Here is a 12,098-nt window from a genome sequence, read left to right on the forward strand (position 1 = left end):
ACATATAGGAAATCAGCCAGGGCCATATAAAACTACAGTGTACCCAGGAGTATCATTGTATGGGTAATCGTTATACGGATGTTTGACTGTATTTGAAATTCTCAAGACATACACGATAAAATATAGGGAATTAAAGGCTATCTACAGCTTACACAGAAATCAAATTATATAATAGCTGGAGCACATGAAAAGGAGGCAGAGGTTAAGAAGGCCGAGAGACAGAGTTGTAGCCTACTCCTAACACAATTCAATCTGTAGAGACCAAGCAATAAAGGAAAACAAGCACAAATCTGGAACAAGAATTAATTAAACTTCGAGAAGAAATGGAAACTTTAAGGTTTGCTGATGCCATCGTAATTCTATCAAGTGTGGCAAAGGGCCTGGAACATCAAATAAAACAGATTATTATTTCCCTATAATAGAAGGAAACATTCCACGTGGGAAAAATTATATATAAAAACAAAGATGAGGTGACTTACCGAACGAAAGCGCTGGCAGGTCGATAGACACACAAACAAACACAAACATACACACAAAATTCAAGCTTTCGCAACAAACTGTTGCCTCATCAGGAAAGAGGGAAGGAGAGGGGAAGACGAAAGGAAGTGGGTTTTAAGGGAGAGGGTAAGGAGTCATTCCAATCCCGGGAGCGGAAAGACTTACCTTAGGGGGAAAAAAGGACAGGTATACACTCGCACACACGCACATATCCATCCACACATACAGACACAAGCAGACATCTTAACAGAAAGAGGAAAATAAGACGACAGAAAAGATTTCGAAATGCAACAGTGACAATAACAAACGTAATTGTTGGATTCAAATTAATGATATCAATATAATAGAAGGAAACATTCCACGTGGGAAAAATTATATATAAAAACAAAGATGAGGTGACTTACCGAACGAAAGCGCTGGCAGGTCGATAGACACACAAACAAACACAAACATACACACAAAATTCAAGCTTTCGCAACAAACTGTTGCCTCATCAGGAAAGAGGGAAGGAGAGGGGAAGACGAAAGGAAGTTAAGTCTTTCCGCTCCCGGGATTGGAATGACTCCTTACCCTCTCCCTTAAAACCCACTTCCTTTCGTCTTCCCCTCTCCTTCCCTCTTTCCTGATGAGGCAACAGTTTGTTGCGAAAGCTTGAATTTTGTGTGTCTATCGACCTGCCAGCGCTTTCGTTCGGTAAGTCACCTCATCTTTGTTTTTATATATAAGATTATTATTTCCTGTTTACTCATGTCTATTGTATTTATTAATGACAAAATTTGCTATATGGACTTTATTAATTGTATTTATTTACGATCACAATTTTGTCAGTTGTGTCACTCTCGATCAATAGCTGCAATGACACACAATTGCTAAAACAAACGAGAACAGATTGTATCACTACATTTGTTTTTTTTTTCTATTTAAATAGTACGTTGTTGCGGCTGTCACTTGAGAATTCACAACTGACAAAATCACAATTGCAAATGAGTAAAATTAAGAATAGTCTACAAAGGAAATGTCATTTCTGAAGAGGAATGGACAATGTCTTGAAAAAGTGGTTATAACAAAATCAAACAATGGAAACTCCAGGCAGGAATATCAACAGTGTAGGAAAAGGCAAATTGGTACTTACTGTAAAAAAGATACATTAAGTTGCTGACAAGCACAATTGAAGATACTTGCTGATGGCATTCTGGCCCGAGCTGCCGGAGCTGGTAGTCATGTGTGCATGATGTTTGTTTGCTTACGTGTATGAAGAGAGAGAGAGAGAGAGAGCGAGAGAGAGAGAGAGAGAGAGAGTGTGTGTGTGTGTGTGTGTGTGTGTGTGTGTGTGTGTGTGTGTGTGTGTGTGTGTGTTACTGATAAGGATTGGGGCTGAAAAATTTATGCAAGTGTCTTAATTGTGCCTGTCTGCAACTTAACATGTCTTCTTCATGTTAAGTAGCAATCTGTCTTTTCCTAAATTGTTAAAAGAGGTTATAAGCTGAACAGAGAAGTAAAACAAAAGTAATGGACAGCAGCCAAATTAAATCAAGTGATGCTGAAAGAATGAGATTAGGAAATGAGACACTAAAAGTTGTAGATAAGTATTTCCATTATGACAGCAAAATAAAAGATGACTGAAATCAAGAGGTTATAAAATACAGACCATTAAAACCAATAAAAATGGTTCTGAGAAAGAGAAGTTTTTTAACACTGAATATAAGTTCAAGTACTAGAAAATCTTTTTTGAGTTTGGCATTTTAAGGAAGTGAAATGGGGAAGATAAGCAGTATAGGCAAGAGGATAATAGAAGATTACAAAATGTGATGCTACAGAACAATGCTGAAGACTAGACAGATTGAGTAACTAATGAAGAGATACCAAATTAAAGAGAAAGAAAAAGAACTCTGTGCCAGAACTTAAATAACAATGATCAAATTAAATTTCAAGTGAACTTTGGCACAAAGAATACAAAATAAGTTTCATATAGCCTTTAAAGAAAATCGCAATTTACTGGTAAGAATGCTTTGCAGCATGCAGGACTTGAAGAAGTTACTCGGAGTTACAAAGCAAGAAATTTAGAAATAACACTAATACAATAAATTATTTTTATCTATAAATTATTTTTATCTGAGTATCAGGATCCTGAAGCTAAAAATCCCTGTTGAAAACAGTGTCAATACTGAAACTGAAGCCTGTTCTTCCAATTATTATTGTTTAGTAAGTATTAACACATTTAAGAAATGTGAATTACTTAAGGGGATACGGAATCACCTATCCCCGCAATGTTAATATATGCCTACTATAGGGAACATTTTCTCACAAACTACTGGAGACAGAGAGGTAAAAATTTTACTGTATGTGCATTCATATGTTACAACAATACTGAAACAACAGTTTATTGTCAAAGTATTTTCTTACAGAGATATTGTACATTTATTTTTAAATAAATTTTTTCCATCGCTTTTTACTAGACTATCACCCCTAAGTCTTTTGTAAATCAAGTAATTAAAAAATCGTTGTTTCAGTATGTAATAGGGACCTATGTCACTACGTCATAAAAATTTCAGACTTCTAGGTTGACCAGTACCTGAGATAATGTTCCTAGATGAAGTAAAAAGTAAACTTACGGGAAACGGAGAAAGAAGATTAAAACATTCCTGATCCGTAGCTAATACCCCCTTCACAGTCTTCATAATCATCTTCAAGTCTTCTTTTGGCACCCCTCTGCACCTGTCTTGCTTTTTTCACTAATGTCTTGATTATATTATCAGCATGCCTTAGTCTGTGCTGATCTAAAAAGAACATAGCACGTACCGTACGGGAACCAACACACATACCCAACTTTTGAAGGACCTGGCATTTAGTTATATTTCCAAGATTGAAGGTTGCCACAGCATCATACACACCAAAATGTAGTGTATTAATTCCGACAAACACTGTTTTTGGGAGACGATGCCATATCACACTATTCAAGCACTCGTTGGGGTTCTGCGTTTTTCCGTGAAGACATTTCATCAGAAGACTTCTGTCAGCCAGATCTCTGAAAATGGGCTTTATTTCTGCCATGATGGCTGATGGTAGACTGTGGTGGTGAATGTATTTCTCTCCTGTTGTTAGTCCCCTATTGTATTTACACCAGCTGTTTTCACCTTTGGGGCACAAACCATGTTGTGGATGCTCATCCGTGGATGCGGTGTGGAAATATAAAGCCCATATAGCTCTCCTCATTTCTTCAAGATTGCCTGTATTTTGCCTGATTGCAAGGCCATAGCAGTTCTGAATGTGGTCTATTATGGAATCAGTCAATCTTCCTCTGCCATCCAAGGTTTTCCCATCATCTAGTTTTTTCCCTTTCATAACTGATTTTAACCTTCTCAGCCTGGCACCCATTCTCTTCTGCACATGTCCTATACATTCAAGTTTGCTTATATTTACACTGTTCCCATATGGTTTGCTTTCCAAAACTTCTTTGAATGCTTTAGAGTCACCATCTCCCAGATATTTGACATAGCGAACATTATACCACTGTGAAGAGCGATGAAAAAGTTTCTTCACCCCAGCAACCTCCATGCCACCACTACTACCATAATAATTAGCAATACAGTCATCACTGTGTTCATTTTTCAGCCTGCCTGTGCACCTACAGTATTTAGACATTATTGCAACATCAATAACCTTGCCAGTATCAACACTAGTTGCTGTTACAACACCATTGTTGGAGGTGTGGCCCCTTTTCTGCCACGTGCCATCAAACGCCACTGTGAGGTCACGACTGCCGTCATTTTCTTCCACTGCTTCTTCCACAGCAACCTGCATTGACTTCTGTGCTACATCTTCAACTGCAGATCCTAGTACATAATTGTAAGCTTCAAACTTTGAAGGTGCACTTGGAAGATTTAGAACACCACATAGCATATCACCAGCTGCTTTGCCCTTACCAATTGCTCGCAATCCATAAACTAACCTAATATTTACACTATAAAGTTCAGTTTTCTTGTATCCATTATTTACAGTTAATGAAACCGAACTTGGAAACTTACAGCTGTATTTACAAACACTGCATATTAAATTAAACTGGGCAGCCAGGCCAACATGGGATTCTACTTTCAGAGAAACGTTTCCATGACATTTTTTGCAGCACAAACTGTTTTCAAGAGCTTCACACAATATATTCGTATCAATGAGTTCAAAAAATTCATTCCCTCTATCAAGTAAATTATATTTCTCTTCCAAATCTATTAGTTTTTTATGAGAAGCACTGTTTTCATTTGGTGTAAGTTCGTTCGGCAAATCAGTAATAAGTGGATTCACATTTTCCAACAGTGATGATGATGAACTGCTTTGCTTTGCTAACGAATCATTATTTCTTTTCTTTTGCCAGTTCACACGCTTTTTAAATACTTTTGCTTTAGCTCTAGGCATTTTCACTGCGAAAAATGAAGCACTAAATACGAAATAACTCAACAACAACTACTTTCTTATATCACACTGTTTACAAAACAGTCCCGCCACAAAGTCAAAGAGTAACTTGAGGAAACCAGAGAGAAACATTTTCGGGCAACTAGTGTATAAATAGTCGCTGGAAACCGGGATATTTGAATTCATGTCACTTTAAAGGTACTGCCAAAAAGTTCATGGTCAGCCACGAGAGACGTGTATAACTAAAGCGCAATACCCGATCTCACAAATATATAAAAATAAAATAGTTATAATTGTAGTAGAGCTATGTATGATACGTCATTTTAAAGAGGAAACATGGCAGAATATAATACGCCAATAAAAAAAAATTCGATTTTTTAACCCAAAATCCGATTCCGTATCTCCTTAATGCACAAAGCCACAACTATACTGCCCCACCACTGCTGCCCAACTATTCAGTCAAGAAGAAAAAAGGGAAGCAGACAGCGCACTTAGAGGAAGATACAGACAGAGAAAAACTCCAAAAGAACATAGAAGTAAATAAAACTGTGGAAAGTGAGCTAAATGAGGAGAAAGAAACAAACATAGCATACAAGAGCAATGTAACTTACAGCCACGTGAAAGGCAACAGCTTCCACAAAAAATACAAAATAGGCTTCTACCCATCTTTGTTCATTTGATCCAGGCATCATTTTTTAGTTTGTTGTTTGTACATATGATATAGGACAAGTGTAAACATAATTAATTTACAATGACAACAGTCACTGTGACTACACAGTCAATACAATCAAAGTGCATAATAATATAAACTGACATATTACATTGCTTCTACATGTGATAGTAAGTGAGGCTACAAGATCAACACAAAATAAATTATAGTATGAAATGACACAATAAATAATTAACCTATCTGACATACGAGGTTTACTTCTTATGATGTTTTAGAAATTCAGAGCCAGAGCAGAAGCAGTGGTGAAGCAAGAATTGTTTCAACTTTACATTAAGTGCATTTAATGGCGTTATGTATTTTAAGTACGAAGGCATATGGCTATATAATTCTGGTGTGATACACCCCTCTTCTGCATAAGCTTGTACTTGCGGTATTTATATGTAGGTTCAGTTTCTGTCTAGTTTTACATGGATGTATATCATAGTTATGTTTCAAGATTCTTTTTTTTTTTTAGGTGCTCCCTTTTGCAAACATTAGAATTTCATATATATATACAAACAAACCAGAGACAGTATTTTCAGATTTTTAACAAGAGGTCTACAGGAATCCCTGCATTTAGCTTTCTTTATTACCAAGATAATCTTTTTCTGCTTTTTAAATGGTCAACTGGGCCAGCTAGCAAAAACCATCATAGTTTTGGTGGATTGTAAATATTACTGTAATGCATAATATATATTCAGTACACTGAAACACAAATCAATTTTATACATCTACACTGCTTGTCATTAAAATTTGATCAGGAAAAACAGCTAACAATGAAATTTTACTTATTATAAGTATACAGTGCGTAGGACGAATACAAGTTTCAGTTTGTCAGTGATTTGGGGTATACATGGCACAAAATTTAGTACGCAGAGGTGCCACCTCTAGCAGCAACAATGGCTCTCATCCAGATGGGCATCAAATTGAAAGAGCTTGGATGACAGATATGGGTATGTCATGTGTAACAATATCAATGTCAATCTGTAAATGTTTATTCTACTTGGAGCCTCCACATACTTATGCACTAATCATTATGCCGTATTCAGAACCTGGACTCATCCTAAGATGCATCTTGGTGCCACACCTGTGCCCAGTGTTGTCGTTTGGTGCACTACTGTCAGTGGCTGAGCGGTTCTAGGCACTACAGTCTGGAACCGCGCGACCGCAACGGTCGCAGGTTCGAATCCTGCCTCAGGCATGGATGTGTGTGATGTCCTTAGGTTAGTTAGGTTTATGTAGTTATAAGTTCTAGGGGACTGATGACCTCAGAAGTTAAGTCCCATAGTGCTCAGAGCCATTTGAACCATTTTTTGCACTACTGTCAGTCCATCTTTCTCTGCTGACATGTCAAGGGAAGCTGCAACAATTCTCACTGTGCTAACAGTTTTTAATGCTCCACATTTTGTCATGCTCTTTGTATGGATACTCTGTAAACAACCCCTTTTCTTCTGAAGGTACTTAACATGACTGTAAAATACTGCATGGATGAGCAAATAATACGTCTCTCCTTTCAGCCACTAGTCTAATGGGGCCACAGAAATCCTGCATGCAACAGAATATAGTTCTCCTAAATCCATAGATTCCATACTTAAATGACAGTCTTGGGACCTCAACCAATGCAAGCAGCAATACTGCAAAACGATAAACTGCAGCCTACTTAGATGAAGATCCTGCCACTTTTAAAGTCAGGCACATGGTGATAGTTCCTTCCCCTTACATAAAGTGTAACAAGATTTTTTCACGAGCAATCCACATTCAAATGTGATTTCTGAAGTAGAAAACAACTGTATAATCTTTCCCTGCGCATACAGAATGTAGGTGGTTTAATACCTACCTACATTTTGCAGTTTTACTGAATTGATAACAATTTGCATATCCAAGCATACAGTAAACATCAAGCCAATTTGATGTTCGTAGCATGCTGCCTTCATGGTGCTGCAATTTTTAGCCTCTAAATGTAGTTCTACTCTGACGGATGTAATATTCTTGAACTAAATAAAGGTCATGAACATTTTAAATAACATTCATCAACTAACCCTTGCAATGCTAATGCAGTAAAACAATACTTTGTTAGATTACCAACAATACAATGAAAAGGATAGATTGCTCCTTACCATAAAGGTGACACGTTAAGCTGCCGACAAGCGCAATAAAAAGTTTGTCATACATACAGTTTTTGGCCAAAGCCTTCTTTGGAAAACAAAAACACACACACATTCACATTAGCTTGCATGTTGTGTCACAGGGTGATCCCGGAAAACAAAACACACACACACACACACACACACATTCACATTAGCTCGCACACCTCAGGCGAACGACTGCTACCTCTGGCTACTGTGGCCAGAATGCAATTCTCGCATTGAACGAAAGCAGCAATCCATAGAGGAGTGGGGAAGGGGGAGGGATAGTATGTTACTGTTAAGGCGGATGGGGAGAGAGAAAAAAAGAAGAGTGCTGTCTGGCAGAGAATGCACAGATTAGATGGCAGCACGGCAATGCTGCCAAGTGCAATGCCAGGAGGCTGTGGGGGAGGGAGAGAGGAGGAAATGGGAAGTAGAAAGGAAAAGGAGCAAAGAAAGAAAAAAAAATCAGTGAGTGCAGTGGCACAGAGTCGTGCACAATGAGGGTGAGGGGACATGAACTGGGAGGAGGTGATAGGACAGAGGCGGCGCACATTGTTGAGTGAACAGTGTGGGGATAGTAGTTTACTGTAGCTTTGGCTTCAGATAATTTCAGGAGCAGAGAATGGTAACTCCCATCTGCACATTTCACAAAAACTGGTGGTGGAGTGGAAGATCCAGGTATCCCAGGTTGACAAGTAATCAAGTATGTTACATTCAGCTGCATGTTGTGCCACAGGGTGGTCCACTTAGCTCTTGGCCACAGTTAGGCGGTGGCAATTCCTCCTCCTTCCCCGCCCCATTACAATGTGTGTGTGTGTGTGTCCTTTCCCGAAGAAGGCTTCAGACAAAAGCTCAATGTGTAACACTTTTCATTGTGCCTGTCTGCAATTCAATGTATCACAATGTATCCTCTTTATGGTGAGCAGCAATCTAACCTTTTCATAATAGTGTTAAGTTTACAATAATGATTTTCTATTCCATCATTACAGATAATTTTCATCTCTCTGAATATATAATCACATACAAGAGAAAGTTATGTTCTGCTGAATAATTATAAGACATCACAAACGATGTAATCAAATGTATGTATTTTATCTGTTTAAAGGATTATTCTTACCTCTTCTTTGCAGAACACTTTTGTTTTATTTGGTTCCAAATTTACATCTAAAAGGTCTGCAGGAAGAGTTACAGATACAACACAGATAGGATATTTCCTCTGAGGAAATTTTGGGCCAAAATACTGTTTGATGATTTTTGTGGTGACCTGCAACATTCAAGAAAACTTGTATAAATTTATGTACCTTCGGCAGCACAAAAAGCAGACCACCCCTGAATTCCAATGTGTAGGCTGCACCTGATTGTATGCAACAAAAATAGCATGGCTGTGTTATATGTCCTCTAAACCCTCTGCAGTACAGTCTTTTGACTATACACAATGGGTACCACAAGACACTGCTCTTTATGGCAGTCAGTCCAGAAGTAAACCAATACCATCATACAATAAATGTTAGAAAACATTGTAAGAGGGGAGACAGTCCTTAATGCTTCTAAAATAAACTTCATTACAAAGTGACACTGCAGAAGTCTCATCACAATCATTAAATGACAAAGACAAGCTGCTGTTCATGATACTAACTTGAACCCATTTTTAACCAAACAAAGCTCGCACATCTGATCGAGATTCGACTAGGCATAAAGAGACGTAAAATATCAAAGTGTTCACCAGTATCAGTTTACAAGGCTGAATATCCGAACCAGGAAATAATGACTATACATTTAGTACTGCATTGGGAACTACATGAAGCTTATATTGCTCCTGAGAAATAACCACAAAAGGTATGTAAAAAAATGCTGTGCACAAGTGTGAAATGCCATGAAGTAAAGCTGTGGTGATGGACAGGAAGTAGAACCAAGTTCCTATATGTATTGTTAACTAAGCACAGTCAGATGTCAGATATTAAATATGTCCACCAATAGCAGGATATTTGAACCTAAAATGATGATGCAAACGATTTGTGCCTGTCAGGGATTCGAACCCGGTACCTTTCGCTATTTTCTTATACCTAAGAATAGACACAAAGTACTTATTGTTTCTTCACCACTAGTGAGATGTGCATGTTTTGCTAAAGGTAGGCCAACAAATAGTTCTGTGCTGCCTGGGACTCCAACCCTGCGCATATCGTCATCGTCGACCCCATACGAAAAGTTGTCAACTATCAAATTCCCTTTCACTAACAGTTAGGATCATGCCATTTGTATATACCTTGGCCTCATGAGCAAACAACGATATGATGGGATAGTATCATCTCAAAGGGTTTAAATCCACAGAAGAATTGGAATCAGAGCTCCAATTGCAGTCCTTTGCCAATATTTTCAGAATCTCGAGGTCACTTAAAATAAGAAATGAATGTTGCATGGCCTTACATGAAGACTGGTTCATGAACTAAAATAACATTACCAGTGTAAGAAAGCTTACTAAAGACAGAGTTTCTGCAGGCAGCGACTTCCACCTCTGATGGTCAAAACTAATCCAACTCTGTTCCACTCAGTAACAAACAGACATATTTAATGTGCTTTGGAAACATGGCACTGCCCTGTGTTCTTTACCTGGTGTTACTGGGGGTGAAGAGGGTATGTTTGCATCTGTTAAAAACTGCTACCCCCAGCAGCTATTACAAGCCATTACAAGCTAGGCTCAGCCCAACCAACCATTGAATTTCACATGTGTTAGCATCGTGTGTTTTCATAATGGGGATGCAGCACATGGTACGAGATCTGTTGACTTCCACTTGAGCTGTTGTTGTGAATAACCTATCCAATGGGCAAGTGCTCTACCATCTGGGCTACCCAAGTACGACTCACGACCCATCCTTACAGCTACAGTTCCAGCAATAACTCATCTCCTACCTTCCAAACTTCACAGAAGCTCTCCTGCAGACCATGCAGAACTACAAGGTGTACAACTTTGCTTCTGCCGCTTTCTGATAGGCGACGACAATGGTAAGTAGGGGTCGAAAGAAACAGATCACAGACGTCAGGCAGTTAGCTTGGACCTTGGTCAACATAACCACATTCAAACATTAGATGATTTGTGTCTGCATCATAAAGTTGTTCTTGATTGAAAATGTCACTTTACGAGCCTAATTCTCATCATTCGTGAGAGGTGTTACTGTTTTGTTTCAATATGAAGAAAACAGCAGCTGAGTCTCATCGAATGCTCTCAAGTACATACGGTAAGGACGCTATTAGTGAAAGAACATGTTGTAAGTGGTTTCAAAGCTTCAAGAACAGTGATTTTAACAGCATAGACCAGCAAAGTGGTAGAAGAGAGAGTGTTTTCGAATATTATGCAGAATTGGAGACATTTCTGAGTGAAGACGCATGTCAGACTCAAGAAGAATTGGCACAATTAGTGGGAGTGACACAGAATGCCATTTCAAAACGTCTCAAGGCTATGGGCACGATTCAGAAAGAAGGAACTCGGGTCCCGTGTGAGCTGAAACTAAGAGACGTTGAATGGCGTTTGTGAACAGCAGCTTCAGAGGCAAAAACAGGAGGGATTTCTGCATCGCATTGTGACCGGGGACAAAAAATGGGTTCATTACGATAACCCTAAATGCAAAAAATCATGGGGATATCCTGGCCATGCTTCCATGTCAATGGCCAAACCGAATATTCACGGCTCCAAGATCATACTCAGGATTTTGTGGGACCAGCTTGGCGTCATACTATGAGGTGCTAAAACCAAGTGAAACAATCACAGGTGCTCGTTATCGAACGCAATTAATGCGTTTGAGCAGAGCATTAAAAGACAAACAGCCACAATACAGCATGATAAAGTGATTTTGCAGCATGACAATGCTCGACCTCACATTGCAAAAGAGGTCAAAATGTACTTGGAAATGTTAAAATGGGAAGTCCTACCCCACCCGTTGTATTCTCCTGACATTGCTGCCTCTGACTATCACTTGTTTAGATCAATGGCGCATGGCCTGGATGACCAACATTTCCGTCTGACTATCACCTGTTTAGATCAATGGCGCATGGCCTGGATGACCAATATTTCCGATCTCATGAAGAAATCACAAATTGGATTGATTCATGGATCGCTCCAAAAGATGAACAATTTTTTCGACGTGGGATTTGTACACTGCCTGAAAGATGGGAGAAAGTAGTGGCCAGCGATGGAAAATACTTTGAATGATACATGTGTAACCAACTTGTTTCATTAAAGCCTCAAATGTTGGGGAAAAAACGGCGGAAGCAAAGTTGTACACCTTGAAGCACTCCTGGAAGAAAGGATATTGTGGAGACATGGCTAGGCCAAAGCCTGGGGGATGTTTCCAGAATGAAATTTT

The 12,098-nt window shown here is 38.8% G+C and overlaps 1 protein-coding gene across 1 annotated transcript in view; it reads right to left on the bottom strand.

Moving 5' to 3' along the window:
• The window catches only part of LOC124795641 (PMS1 protein homolog 1-like), a 121,607-nt gene that overhangs the window by 81,452 nt on the left and 28,057 nt on the right, over window positions 1-12,098 (bottom strand). The window contains exons 6-7 of the mRNA XM_047259714.1: window positions 8,858-9,004; window positions 7,477-7,605 (exon numbers count right to left, since the gene is read on the bottom strand). Of these exons, the coding sequence (XP_047115670.1) occupies window positions 7,477-7,605; window positions 8,858-9,004 (276 nt within the window). The remainder of the gene's footprint in view (window positions 1-7,476; window positions 7,606-8,857; window positions 9,005-12,098) is intronic.

This window comes from Schistocerca piceifrons, chromosome 4, assembly GCF_021461385.2.
Source record: "Schistocerca piceifrons isolate TAMUIC-IGC-003096 chromosome 4, iqSchPice1.1, whole genome shotgun sequence".
NCBI lineage: Eukaryota > Metazoa > Arthropoda > Insecta > Orthoptera > Acrididae > Schistocerca > Schistocerca piceifrons.